At 36.1% G+C, this 14,378-nt stretch overlaps 2 protein-coding genes across 5 annotated transcripts; one reads left to right on the top strand and one right to left on the bottom strand.

The window, feature by feature from the left end:
• Positions 1-210: 210 nt before the first annotated feature.
• On the bottom strand, positions 211-5,104 carry LOC116016951 (NADH dehydrogenase [ubiquinone] 1 alpha subcomplex subunit 9, mitochondrial-like). Of its 3 annotated transcripts, none has more exons than XM_031257428.1 (13): positions 4,892-5,104; positions 4,608-4,704; positions 3,572-3,636; positions 3,371-3,456; positions 3,129-3,213; positions 2,973-3,043; positions 2,415-2,546; positions 2,082-2,197; positions 1,870-1,993; positions 1,686-1,754; positions 1,216-1,336; positions 919-1,105; positions 211-592 (listed from the first exon to the last, which is right to left on the bottom strand). In XM_031257428.1, the coding sequence occupies exons 1-12, from the start codon at positions 4,983-4,985 to the stop codon at positions 966-968; spliced, it is 1,200 nt and encodes a 399-aa protein (XP_031113288.1). In that variant the 5' UTR covers positions 4,986-5,104; the 3' UTR covers positions 211-592; positions 919-965. The 3 variants fall into 3 exon arrangements, with proteins under 3 accessions (XP_031113288.1, XP_031113287.1, XP_031113286.1); XM_031257427.1 differs by having other exon boundaries at positions 211-758; XM_031257426.1 differs by lacking the exon at positions 211-592 and having other exon boundaries at positions 651-1,105.
• A 4,800-nt stretch (positions 5,105-9,904) lies between these two features.
• On the top strand, positions 9,905-13,814 carry LOC116016406. Of its 2 annotated transcripts, XM_031256655.1 has the most exons (4): positions 10,413-10,524; positions 10,671-10,793; positions 11,714-11,800; positions 11,904-13,814. In XM_031256655.1, the coding sequence occupies exons 2-4, from the start codon at positions 10,755-10,757 to the stop codon at positions 13,485-13,487; spliced, it is 1,710 nt and encodes a 569-aa protein (XP_031112515.1). In that variant the 5' UTR covers positions 10,413-10,524; positions 10,671-10,754; the 3' UTR covers positions 13,488-13,814. The 2 variants fall into 2 exon arrangements, with proteins under 2 accessions (XP_031112514.1, XP_031112515.1); XM_031256654.1 differs by lacking the exon at positions 10,671-10,793 and having other exon boundaries at positions 9,905-10,524.
• The last annotated feature ends 564 nt before the right edge of the window (positions 13,815-14,378 follow it).

A 14,378-nucleotide genomic window follows, 5' to 3' on the forward strand; every position in this document is an offset into this window, starting at 1 on the left:
TATTTGCATTTTGTCCAAAAAAATATATATTAAATTATGCTAGTAACCTCATGCTTTGTTGCACACACGTGTAGCGTGTAACACATGCCTTGTTAACGCACCGTTGAATAAGGAATAGTGGCATATAAAAGATTTGAGAGGGATAATTGAATTCCAAGAATAGATAATTCTACCTTTTTCACAGGCGTCTAGTTGGTCCTAATGCGGGAGTTTTGTTTTCAACACTTCTCTATCATGAAAACCAATCGGTTGGTTTTATGTTTGTCCAGTACAAACATTAGCATTTACTCCATGTCAAAAAAAAAATTATAATATAAATCCTTCAACAGAACCCTTTCATAAACAATGATTTACTCCACCATTGTCGTAGTCCTGTCGAGATGGTGAAGGATTCTCGATTGGTCATTATTGACCCTGTACTCAAGTCAAATTCTTCTAAATACCCTGGCATATATTGGCATTCTTTTCAGAGTTTCTGATAGCAAATATTAATAATATGCCCGTAAAAGAAACTTCACTTCGGCTTCTCTTTTGAGATATTTATGGCATAAGATTCATTGACCCAAAGTGTAGGTAACAGCTACAGGCTTTCCTGTAAATCAAAGAATAAGTAGCCAAAGAAATAAAAGAGACAAGGGAACAAACACATCTGATCCTCTGAATGTGTCCTTAATTTTGGTTTGAAAACCAACCAATAAAACCACCTGTCTTTTCCAGAATAACAGAAATCTTCTCAACAATATACAGACATCAGGTTGCTGAAAAAGAAAACTACTCTTTATTATTCCCTGGTTTGTTTCAGGGAAAAATAAGGCTCTTAAACAGTAGCCATTAACCTTTGGTCAACTGATTCAAAATGTTATTCTGGAAAAGAATTTATATCATATGCTGAACAAATGATGGGCAACAAACAAATACCTGTTCTCACAATGACAATTGTGTTCAAACTGAATATCCAAACAACCTCATGGATAGGAATCGGGAGATATTTTTTCACTAACTGTAGAGCCATATTGTGGTCCACCTTTACGGTATTGGATAAGATACTCAACTGGATATCCCTTCAGTTTGTGTGGGACAATTCCAAGATCTTCAAATGTTAAAGCTGTGAAACAATTATAGTTAAAATGCATGAGATGGAAGTTGTAGATTTGAACATCATAACGTTACAGGATACAAATTTATGTATGAAATAACATGGATACAATGACATACCATTTTCTGACACAATTGTATCAGTGGTAAGGGCCTCAATCACATCCAAATTAAATATTGATGGAGTTGGCAGTGGAAAGGGAACTTTCTTGAGCAGTAGCTCTCGAGGTGTTGCGATTGCCTGAACCAACAAAGGAAAACATTTAAACATGTGTCAATGAGTATAACTACTCAACTTCAGCTGCATTGGCAGATGAACAACTTTCATTGTAAGTTTTATAAGCAAGCTCAATGGCCTTATATATCATAACAGATATCCGTAGCGGCAAATACTATCTTCCATCACAAAGTTACAGCTTTTACCAAAAGAACTTGCCATAGGTTACTAACACATAAAGGCATAAAAGTCACAAGACATGAAAAAAGCAACAGAAAAGAAAGGACCACGTTTTATGAACTGGTTAAGGCCACCAAAATATGGCATAACTTTGCATAGCTTAAATAGGGTACCTTTTAGCAAATATACTCACCTTAGCAATTGGGAAAGGAACCTTCACATAGCGAGGCCATTCACGGATCATGTCGTACATAAGCTCAGCCTACAGTAACATTAGTTTCCTAAAACTGGTGCCTTACAAATTAATGAGCAAAATAAAAGGAGATGAGATTTTTTTTATTTTTTTTTTTAAAGGAGAAGAGCAATTGGGAATTGACCAATTGGTGCACTGTGTAAATCTCTGGTCCACCAAGTTCATAAACGTTTCCCATGCTGGTACCATCGTCTTTCAATGAAGCAATAATTGCAGAGGCAACATCAGCAACATATACTGGTTGAATCCTGCAAAAATGCAGTTTTAGCACCATGACTATTAAAGGATCAGAATTATTGTGGGCCAAAGCAATAAAAAATACTGTCAGATGCATACTTTGTAGTACCACCTCCAATAAGTGGCAGGAAGCCATAATTTTTTGCAAATTGTGCCCATGGATTCAAAATCCTATCCTCAGTACCAATCATCACAGCAGGTTTCAATATTGTTGCCTGAGGATTTGCAAGTCAATAACTTTGTTTCAGGAATATGGAAACACTTTTATGATCAATAATGGGCAAACTGCAGTTCACATTATTAATTTATCACATTATCCTTTCATACAATTTTCTCAATAAGAATTGAAGCTGCCAACAAGGGACAAATTTAAAGATAGCTAAAGTGTAGCATTATCGCGAATAGGAGAATCTACACATGAATGTGTTTTACCTCTGGAATTTCTCTTAAAACAGCTTGTTCAGCTATAGCTTTCGCTCTGCGCATTCTGGAGGGAGATGTTGGAGATGCCCCCAAACACGAAACCTGTATAAATCTCATGATTCCACCGTGTTCTTTTGAAATCTGCAAAAACAAGGGTAGAACAACTCACTACTCAGTACTCAGTGAAGATAAAAAATGACAAAGGAACTGAAAAGTAACTTGCTTATCATACAAAAGAAGAAGAATGAGCAACTTAACAGGAGAATGGTAAAATGTGTAATCAAATTGTTATCACTTATAATATAAGAGCTATAAGAGGTAAGTGAATCCACCATCACATGTGATCTTCTGGTGTAGAAAACTTGATTGTATAAGCACACTTTTTCATTTACCCAAAGGCCAATTATAATTTAATAATCAGGATGAAATGCTGTTTCGCACAACTATACTCCTCAAGCATTATAAATCTCAATTTGAATATTTTCAATACTGGGTACAAAGTATTACTGAGGAAATGAATTGAATTAACAGAGTTAAGAAAAAACCAAAATCAGTGCAGGAGCCTACTGCTGCAAGCTGTTCAGCCATATAGTGGTTCACTTCCTCAAAGCTATAATTCCTTGTCTCATATTCCCTCCCTGTTAACCATCTTTTTAATGAGAAAAGCAGTTATATCATGCATAGACTCATATACTGTCAACATTCAAATCATATAAGACATACCAATAAGATTGATTACAACATTAGCCTTTGCCACCACTGCTTTAACTGAACTCTCATCTCTAGGGTTGTATTTCATTGGAACAATCTGCATAAGATAACATAGAGATCACAATAGTCCATTGAATGGCAAGGTATAATAATTCTAACATAGAAATCAAGATAATCAATTAAATGGGGAGGTACAATAAGTCTATCCACTAGAACACATAAGGTATCAAATTGTAGAATTCAAGCCAATCTACCTGACCCAAATCGCCCATTAACTTGAGATGACGATGACAGTCCTCAGATCCTCGGAAAGGTACCAAAACTTGAGAACCCATTTTAGCTGGGACAAAAAGTTCAATAAATATTTAGCATTTACCTTAACCATGTGAAATCTTATCCATCAATTTAGAGATGGCACATTCATACAACGATACAAAAATCAATAGGAAGCATACCAAGCTGCTGCACAAGATACCGCCCAAGAAACCCAGTAGCACCAAAAACGGTAGCAACAATTCCACTGCCAGAGACAGGACATTGACCTCCATTAGCATGGGATGGGAGTAATGGTATTTTGAGGTGATTGTACCAGTTTCAATAATTGTTAACAGAGTTAATTCCAGAAATGGTCCCTTGACTATTGGCGTTTACCAATTTTTATTCCCGACTTTCAATTGGAACATAAATGTTCCCTTCTTTTACCAATTTTCATTATCGACTTTCAATTTGACCATAAATGGTCCCTTGACTATTGATTTTGTTCCAGAATTGGTTCTTCAGTTAAATATTCGTTTGTTAAGTGTTAAATTTAAGGGTAAGAATGTAAAAATTGACTTGTTGAGATGGGAAAATTGGGTTCATAAACCTAATACATTGGGTTCATCATTAGTGGGAATGTGAAGAATAGGTTGATGCATAAGCCAATTTGAACAAGACTATTGATAAAGCTCTACAACAAATTTGAGGCGATTATATTATTTGTTTCATCACCTTTAAATATGCAAATTTGGAGAGGCAATTCTGCTAGCTAATTTTTACATTATTACCATGTTTACTTAATGGGTATTTAACCGGAGGACCAATTTTGGAACAAAATAAATAGTCAAGGGACCATTTATAATCATATTGAAAGTGGATGATGAAAATTGTTAAAGGTCAATAGTCAATGTACCATTTATGTTCCAATTGAAAGTTGAAAGTCTGATAAAAATTGGTAAATGTAAATAATCAAGACCATTCCTAGAATTAACTCTTGTTAACATAACTAATAACTAAGATAAGCATAAAAAAATTACTACAACTGGAAAAAAAAAAACAATAATAATAATAATAATAATGAAGTACAGATTCTAGAATTTAGAAACGTATGGAGTAGTACTTTAAAGTAAACAGAACCGAGTTAATAGAAAAGTGGATCAAACAGTAACAGAACATCAAAAACGAAATTAGAAATGACGATAAGCATAAATGAGGTTCGAGATAACGCATAACCTAACAGACGATCTACCGCCAGTTCCTTTCCGGACCAGATGCCCAACACCTTTAGAGGCTGTGAGCGTAGATGCATATCGTGGAGTATCAATTCCATCTGGAATCAAAAACACTCGCAAATCAAACAATGAAAACCAATAATTATAAAAAAAAAAAACAAAAAGTTAAAAAAAAAAAAAAAAAAAAAAAAAAAAACGAACGCATGTATAAACAGTACTGCATATTTATATGTATATGTTTAGCCCTAAAACGTGGAGAGAGAGAGAGAGAGAGAGAGCAGGTACAGTAATCGGAGAGGAGATCGAAAGACTTGAAAGCTGAAACTGAATGTGAAGGTTTGAGATATTGGTGCCCTAATCGCCTCGTTACAGCCTGCATCGTTCCTCAATGCCAAGCGATTGTCCTCCTGCGATAATTTGGTAACAGCAGGTGTATGCTGACTGCTGAGGGGACGATAGTCGATACTGCTATCTTGCACCTGCGAGGTTTTATTCCTTGAAATGTACTGAGTGGTAGATTTTTACGTTCTTTTCGAATGAAAGTCAGAATAATAACAGTAGCGAGTGCATTTTAGCCAAAAAAAAAAAACAAAACAAAATCCAAAACTGACTTTCGCGAGCTATTTTTCAAATTTTTCTATGTTTGAGTGTTTAAGAAAATGAAAAATAAAGTCAAAGAAAAATATTAATTCTAGTCAAAATAATTTAAAAATAATAATTTGATATAGAATGTCTTCCTAAATTTTTAGACATAAAATATCTTTTTAAATCCTTATTTTCTTGTATTTATTTTCTTTTTTATATCTTTTCAAACTAATCTCCAAATTATTATTACTATCACCACCACCTACCATGCTACCATCACCAACACGACCACGATTAATCTGGATCTTTCATACCGTCTTCGTGTATGGTTATGATTTTTTTTAGATTTGTTGAATTATTTACATATATTTCTGGATAAATGAATTATTAATTTTTTTATGCATTCAAAATCCTAATATTATTATTTGTGAATGTGTATGCGTGATTTTAGGAGGCATACTTTTTGTATAATTGTATTTTGGTAGGATTGTATACTTCAAATTTCATATGTGTGCACTTTGTATTCCATCCGTGTACATTATAGAATAGATTCATGTATATATGTAAATGTTTGTAACTTTGTATATGGGGTTAAGGTATATATGTTTAAAGCTTAAGATGCATCGCTTTATAGTTTAATGTGCATCATATCAGTTTAACTATTAGGCGTATGTTTAAATTGTAAGGTGCATTATTTTTCAGTTTAAAGTGCATAATTTCAAAGAAGCTTATGGTGATTCAATTTGAGACACTTGATCATGTGCGCTTAAAAAAAAACATCCAATTTGAACCATCCTCTTATATATATATATATATATGCATTTAATTTTGTATTGTGTACTACTACATCTATAGGATGGCATAAAATAAAGTGCGAGTAGCTTATGCATTACACCACTTTATTCATTTTAGTTATCGTGATAATAAAGGTAGGATCACCTTTATTTGTTGTTTTGTTTTGATAAAGTTTTACTAGACTCCACTCAAACTCGATCTCATAAACTCCTATGTGGAAGAGTCACCATATGCCATTTGAGCACAAGGTGTTTGGTGGTATTTATACACCTTAAACTGCCAATAAATGATTGCATTATCACACCTAATTATTACACAAGAGTAATTACTATAGTTGTTGTGGTTGTCACCACTATTGCAAAAATCCGCCTAGGCACCAACCTAGGCGCTAGGCGCTCCTAGACCGAAGCGAATAGCTCCCTAGGCGTCCGCCTAGGTGGCCGGCCGCCTAGTGCCTAACTCGGCCGATTGGGCCGAATTTGACCGAGTTAACTTGCGCTAACTTGAGCGAGTCAGCCTTGTTAATTTTATTATTATATTTATATATATTTAAATTTATTTATTTATGTAAGTAAGAGAAGTAAGATATATATATATATATATATATATATATATATATATATATATATATATATATATATATATATATATATATATATATATATATAAGATCGCGTTCAAATGCGTACTGGCCGCCCATGAGAGAAATGCGGACGAATCACAACGCGACACGTGTCCGGAATGTAGTTGCACCTAACGTTATAACTAGGTGCACGTTATGTTATAACTAGGTGCACATAGGTGCACACAGGTGCACACAGGTGCATAAATGTTAACAAGGTAAATTATTTCATTTACTTGCACCTGTAAATGAAAATAGGTGCACACGTGCAAGTAAAATGTATTACAAGTGCAATTAAATTGTACAATGAGCATCAATACTAAGTGCACCTAATGTTATAACTAGGTGCACCTAATGCTATAACTAGGTGCACATAGGTTGCAACCAGGTGCATGAATGTTAACAAAGTAAATTACTTGCACAAGTGCAAGTAAAATGTATTGCAGATGTAAGTAAAATGTATTACAGGTGCAAGTGAATTGTATAATGAGCATTAATACTAAGTGCACCTAATGTTATAACTAGATGCACCTAATGTTATAACTAGGTGCAACCTATGTTAAAACTAGGTGCACCTAGGTTGCACCCAGGTGCATGAATATTAACAAGGTAAATTACTTGCATTTGTAAGTGAAAGTATTTGCGAAAGTAGGTGCATGAATATTAATAAGGTAAATTACTTGCACTTGTAAGTGAAAAATATGTGCGAAAACATGTGCACTTGTAAGTGAAACTAGGTGCACCAAAGTTTCAGTTATTTACGAAAATACCACCGAGTCATTTTTTTAAAATTGCATCTAATTCGTTGATCTGGACACGTGGACGGCTGTGGAGCGTTCTCATTTCTTATCTGGGCAGCAGTTCGCATGGGAGTGCATCCCTATATATATATATATATATATATATATATATATATATATATATATATATATATATATATATATATATATATACATATNATATATATGTATGTATACATATATATACTAAGACATACACCCACACACATGAACTATTTTTTTGTGCGCTAGTCTACCGCTCGACTAGCGCCTGGCGCCACTACGACCATGGTTGTCACTAATCCAACATCCGCGAGTAAGGCTGTTGGACTTGACCATATATCGACCTCCGCCCAACAATCCCCTAACTACACAGTTGTTGCTCTTGTTGGGACTCGAACCCATGACCTGGCTCTAATACCTCTTATTAGGATCACGTGTTTATCATTATGTCAAAAGCGATAACGAATACGCAACTTTATTTTCTTATAGACCACCATACCCCGCCATCACATTTTTGAGAGGTAATGTGCTGAACTTGACCATTCACTGACATTCATCCAACAATCCTCTAACCATCAATTAATAGACTTAGTCATTTACCGACCTTCGTCCAACACTACTATACATATTGCTTAACTCTAACAAACTACACTTAGAGCATCACCATATTTACATTTTTGTGGATTTTTAGAATAGTAAAAAGAAGAAGAAATGGTTTTTACCTAATGAACATGGTGGGGTTTTCTTGATTTTTACTCCTACATTAAACAAAAAAAAAAAAAAAAAAAAAGGACTTAGTGAGACACGCAAGTCTCACTATCCACCCTAGCGCCCGCGCCCGCGCCCGCTTGGGAGATTGAGCGTGGCTGCCAGCTGACGGTCACTCTCAATCTTTATTTGTTTTTTTTTTTTTTTTAAATCTTCTTTTTGTTTTTGCGAGACATATTTTTTTTTAATTTAACTTGTTTTTTTTTATTGTTGTTGTAAAAATTTTCACAAAATTCAAATATGTAATATATTTATTTGAAATTCAAAATGATTGAAATAAATAGAGTAACAACAGTAAATTAATTTAAATGTTTGTAATTATCATTTTAGTTAAATGTAGGTAATGGACAATACACTAGGCTTGGCCCACATGAACCGGCCTAAGAAAGTAAATGGATCAAGAAGACCCAATAAAGAGACTAAACACATAACTATTGAAGAGTTCAATAAGGATTGGACTTAGCACTTATAAAATGAGTAAGATTAGAACTTTTTTTTTTTTAGAATAAAAGCTGAATATCATTAATTAAGATCCAAGCTCAAAACATGAGCAATGGACGAAAACAGAGTAAAGAAGCAGTCCATACGGTCAGTCATTGACAAGGCTCCCTTAGCTAAACAATAGGCAACCCTGTTCGCAGACCGTTTAGCAAACAAAAAGCTTAAGTTGACAAAACTAGAAGCTATGTATCTAATATCATCAAGGATGAGATCAAAATATGATGTAGAATTAAAAGTATGGAGGATGCCATTGATGGCTTGCTGGCAGTCGCTCTCGACAAGAAGATTATCCACACCAAGGTCCTTCATCCATTTTAAAGCTTCGCGAATGCCCATTGGTTCTGCCTCAACTGGTGTAAAGGAACTCCCAATATGAGGCTGTTCAGGATTATTCCTTGTAGGGCCCTATGCCCAAAATATATATAAATAGAGGTGTGGAGGGAGTGGAAGCAATTCTAAGCAATACAATACATATGTTATCTCCATATATTTTCCCTACATTTTTCTATATTCTCGCTATTTTAACAGGTTGGCCTGCCTTTGACTACCCAAAAGTCATAAAACCAAAAGTAGGTATGTATATTTTAATTAATTTTTATTACAAGGCGTTTGGTTGAATGTAATTGAATTGTACTTCAATGAAAGCCTCAATTACATTGTTTGGTTGGATGAAATGCAATTCTCTCATTTTTTTTGAATTGCAATTCATTGAGTATCCCCTTGAATTGCAATTAAATGCTTGTGGAAAAAGAAAAAATATAAGAGAAGACAAAAGTATCATGGGTGATTGTTATTTTTATTACTCCGTATTACATAATGACATTTTAGTCTTTATACCATTTTTTCCTTTTTTTATTCTCAATAATTATATTTTTCCCTGCCAAACAATATAATTTAAATTCCTACATTATTCCTACCTTCCACCGAATCGCAATTCATTTTCTTTTTAATTCCCTCCTCCAAATCAAACACCCGATTAGTTCGTGATCCACATCATTCACAACTTGTACATGGAGCAAAGTTAAAACATTGTTGTTTAATGTTTTTTTTTTCGTATTTTTTTTTTATGAAGTTGTTTAATGTTTCTTAATTCTTAATTTTTGTAAAAGTTGTACTCCGTAAATGAAATTCCATGTACTCCATGTACTGATGTACAAGCGAGCCCGAATGAGTTCACTCACCGAGTAACGAGTGGAGACTCGCGATTGAGCCGTACCTTGCTCCGAACAAAAAAGACCAGATAGTCAAGGTGACGAAACATCAAATATTTCTGCAAGAGTGCAACTTCGAAGCCCTTTCCTTTCCCCTTTCAAAACGACGAATCTCATCTCATTTTCATCTGTCCAGTTTTGGAAAGCTAGGGTTTATTAAGTTCCCCAATCAATCGGAGAATCGGGAAACCCAATTTTGCCCTAGATTACGCGCGCGGGAGAACGGGAGGGAGAAGAAATGAAAGCTTTGAGCGGTCTGACGGCGAAATTCAGGAAGAACCCTGCTCATGTACTCTGATGGATGGTCCTAAAGCAGTTATACACGACATAAGTTCGGACGAGGAAGAGGCTACCGGCGAGAGAAGCGGTGTCGGCGCTGATGACTATGACTGGTTAGCGAGACTTCTCGAGGACGACAAGGGACTTTCCGATGATTCCGATGATGTGGTCGTGGTGGGCGAGGTTGTTTTGAACTCCAGGCAGACTGTGAAGTCCTCGAGTACAGTCTCTAAAGACTCGGCGAAAGCTGTGGACGATGATGACGGTGATTGTGTGGTATTGGAGGGAGATCCAGATAAGCCGGTTACTATAGATAATGATGAGGAACGGGATGATGATTCTGATGAAATACAAGTTGTTAGCGAAAAGGGTCAGGTAATGGAACTCAAGTTTCAAGTTTTTTTTTCCTCTGTTAGAAAAGAAAGAGAAATAATAGCTAAAAGAATCATATAGACCAGTTGGAAATGGTAGTGTAATTTGAGTTTATACTTTATAATGCTAAATATGATACATGGTAGTAGGGAATGGTGGCCTAGCTGAATTTCTGATGCTACATTGACAGCGGCATATAGAAGACAGGAAGGCTAAATCCATTGCAGCAAGAAATGCTGCTTTTGTGTTTAAAAAGGCTGGAATTTAGCCTAGTAAATTTCCTGCTCTTTTATTCTTTTATTGACATAATTGTCTTGTTTCTCACCTTTGCTGTGGTACGAGGATGAGATATTTACCAATTATACAACATATATGTATGATTTATTTCTTAAAATTCACCTTTTATAGACTAGTTCGATATTTTGATGAATTTCACAATAAAATGTCTGTCATGTCATTATGTCTGGCGCTATGTTGTAAAGTATTGCTACTCACTGATTTTGAATCATATGAGTTCCAGCATGATTTTCTCTTAATCTCTTTTATAGCTCAAGTTGTTGATTTAGCAGTTATGGTTCCTGGAATCGTGCTTGGCTGTGCTTTCAGGACTAGTGTTGCATTATACAAGCGATAAGCAAATCTGATGTAGTACCAACTTTGGGGTGCTCTTCTTTGAACAGATATTCTAACTAATGATACTCTTCTTTCTACCTTATCTTGTTTCTTCCTTCAGTTAAATCCACACTGATGATATCCCTTGGGACCCTGTGACTGTGGTACATTGCAAACTATTCTATTTATAATTGGGAGGAGTGGATTATATGTCCTATGATAAAACTTGAGATTGAAGTACTCGGTCTGACATTGAGACTAATATAAACTGTGTTATTCAATATTCATTCTTCATGGCAGCTACCCTATGTATTGCCCCATTTTCATTGGGAATGGGTATTATAAATAGTTTCCTTTTTTTCCCCTCATGGTTTGGAGCACTTTGATAATCTGTTCCTCAATCATACCCAAGTTGTTTTTAAATTACAATCTGACTTGAGATATGCTGAAATAGGTTTTTTTTAGTAAGTTCTGACTTGGCTCTAAGGAATGATACTAATGTAACAACTTTATCTCATAATTTGAGTTTAAAAAGTCTTCATTAGAATTATTATCTCATTGCTCTCATTCCTCTTTGTAGGTTGCTTGTAGAGATTATCCTCATCCACGGCATCATTGCGCAAAATTTCCTTTTGCTTCTACTCCACATGACAGCTACTGTGACCAGGCATCTACTTCCTCTTTTCCTTGTCCTTTGTAGACTTATCTCATTGCTTCCTAGTTTCAAGTATACATTATGCTTTTCTGATTGCTGCTTTTCTTGATTGCAGTGCCATTGTTATGTCTGTGACTCTCTTGCTCCTTGTGGGTATTGGGGAAATGGCAGTTCTAATATGGACCACTGTCATGCCACTGATAAAGATGAATTTTGGAAAGCCAAGAGACAAAACACTAAGAAAAACAATGTCGTACTAGCAGCTCCTAGTGGCGTGGATGCTAGGGTCTCGGTTCCACTGCCCTTGGTGAACCAGTCTCCATTGCCTCCTCAGCTGGTGTCCTGTAATGTAACACAGAATCAGGCCTTCACCCACTGCCCTATTCGTCCCTGTTCAGTGTCGGTCAGTCCTGGAACGCCAAATATTACAAGGCAACAAGGAAGCCTACCGCCTGGATTTAGTGTTCCAAACCGTCTGCCTGGATACATTATTCCAAGAAGCAAATTTCAAGACCATTTGGTCTCCCAGCAAATTCGCAATGGGTATAGAAATGGAATCTCAACTGATAGAAGACCGAATACTTGTCAAGTTGGCCCCCATCTTATTTATTCTCGCACAGCATTTAAGAGGACTGGATCAGCTTCACTACCTTTAACATCTCCAAGACATGGGAACACTTCATCCCACAATCATCACAGGCCTCCACTTGATAGGAGTCTTTCTCTGGGCCCAAGGTATGTAGATTGCCGTAGCTGGATGGCTCCAGTTACAGACACTAATCCGGGGTCCTTCCCAATAGACCTCGGCTGGATTCCATCCAATCCAGTGTCTTCCCAACCACAACTATCTGTGCAGCCGAGCCTGGAAAGTGAGTCTGTGAATTATTTACCATCTGGACCTCAAATTTTCTCCCAGCCACAGGTGAATGGTGCAGATTCGTTGCTTTCAGAGTCTCAAGTGTTCTCTCCATCCCCAAACTATGCTAATCCTATGTCTTCTCAACCTCGAGTTCCTTATCAACCAGCTGTGGAAAGAACATTCACTGACTGTTATCCATCTGAAATTCGTTCCTCCTCCCAGCATGTGAATGGTGTATATGAAAACTCAGTACCCTCTGATCCCCAAACATTGTTTCAGCCATATGTAGAGAGTAACTCTATGGACACAGCTCTACATAGCCAGGCATCTGAACATCCAAATGGGGTAAACAATTTTGAGAATCCAATGCATCCCAGACCTGAACTGGCCTACCAGGCAAAAGGGCCCTACTCTAACAATCTAGCCCCGTATGAAGCTACAGTTGATTGTCAGCTATCTGCAGCGCCCTGTATGACCAGTAACTGTGAGAATACTGATCAACTTGAATCGTCTGCTGCACGTATTTCTTTAGATAGCCAAAATATTTCCCATCCAGCAAACCAAACTCAAAATGCTTATGTGCCAGATATTGCATCTCTTGACTTTAGTAGGGAGGTTCCATTCTGTGAAATCAATGAACCTCATGTAGCATCAGCGGACAAGTTCTTACTCGCACCAGACCCCAACAGTCAGTTAGCTGAGAACTCATCTCCCAGTGCATTGGACTTACATTTCGATAATTGGATGTTTGAAGACCCAGTTGTTCCGAGGGTTATAGAAGTTTCTGTGCCTCTGGGATTGAATGCATACTCTCCTGAACCTGCCCCTCTCTGGGATTGAATGAATACTCTCCTGAACCTGCTCCTGTAGATTCTTGGTATCTTTTCTAATATTTGGCCTAAACTGGCATAATGCATCTCTGCCCTAAAATGTCTGGCATTTGTTTCTTGTCTGACTCACCATGCCATTTTAAAGGTTAGAGAAGGAGTATACACTCTAGGTTTAACCTAGGTTTCTGTTGTACTGTAGTTATGCACTTCAAGTGTACACAGATTGCAATATCTGTATAGAGATTAGGCTCATCCAGTTGAATTGAAGAGCAAATTATTGATAAGAAATAATAGTTGTTTGTAGTTATAGCTTTTGCAATAGCACTTCATTTGTCCAGTTTGATTGCTGTCCGCCTGTCCTATTGTGGTGGTGTTGACTCCAGGAAGATGTATGCTTTTCTCATATCATGTGTAGTTTGTTGCCAACAATTAATCAATCATGTCACATTATATTTTTATTATAAGAATACAAGTCTAATAGTGAAAATTAAAGGAGGGTTATAGAGAGGATTATGCCTATTGACTCTTTTTTATTTAAATAAGTCAACTATGAGCAATTTAAACTGGTTTACCTCTCTGTAATTCTATGACAGTTGGTTTACCTCTTTGTAATTCTATGGCAGTTAAGACCTATTCTTATAGTGGATACAAGTTTTTCACGTCAGCATTTCTTATAGTGGATACAAGTTTTTCACGTCAGCATGCCACTAAAATAAAATAGAAATGATAACTCTTATGGCAGTTGGTTTACCTCTTTGTAATTCTATGGTAGTTAAGATCCATTCTTATAGTGGATACAAGTTTTTCACGTCAGCATGTCACTAAAATAAAATAGAAATGATAACTCTTTACTTGCTAAATGAGTATATGGTGATCAGAAGACCGGTTTTTTTTTTTACTA

The sequence above is a fragment of the Ipomoea triloba genome, chromosome 4 (assembly GCF_003576645.1).
Source record: "Ipomoea triloba cultivar NCNSP0323 chromosome 4, ASM357664v1".
In the NCBI taxonomy this organism is placed as follows: domain Eukaryota; kingdom Viridiplantae; phylum Streptophyta; class Magnoliopsida; order Solanales; family Convolvulaceae; genus Ipomoea; species Ipomoea triloba.

Excerpts from the sequence above, each read along its gene's own strand:
- LOC116016951 (XM_031257428.1), bottom strand. The coding sequence starts at position 4,985 with ATGCAGGCTGTAACGAGGCGATTAGGGCACCAATATCTCAAACCTTCA. Across the intron at positions 3,637-4,607 it reads GGCGGTAGATCGTCTGTTAG|TGGAATTGTTGCTACCGTTT; the intron begins GTTATGCGTTAT and ends TGTCTCTGGCAG. Across the intron at positions 3,457-3,571 it reads GTATCTTGTGCAGCAGCTTG|CTAAAATGGGTTCTCAAGTT; the intron begins GTATGCTTCCTA and ends TTTTTGTCCCAG.
- LOC116016406 (XM_031256654.1), top strand. The coding sequence starts at position 10,168 with ATGGATGGTCCTAAAGCAGTTATACACGACATAAGTTCGGACGAGGAA. Across the intron at positions 10,525-11,713 it reads TTGTTAGCGAAAAGGGTCAG|GTTGCTTGTAGAGATTATCC; the intron begins GTAATGGAACTC and ends TCCTCTTTGTAG. Across the intron at positions 11,801-11,903 it reads ATGACAGCTACTGTGACCAG|TGCCATTGTTATGTCTGTGA; the intron begins GCATCTACTTCC and ends TCTTGATTGCAG.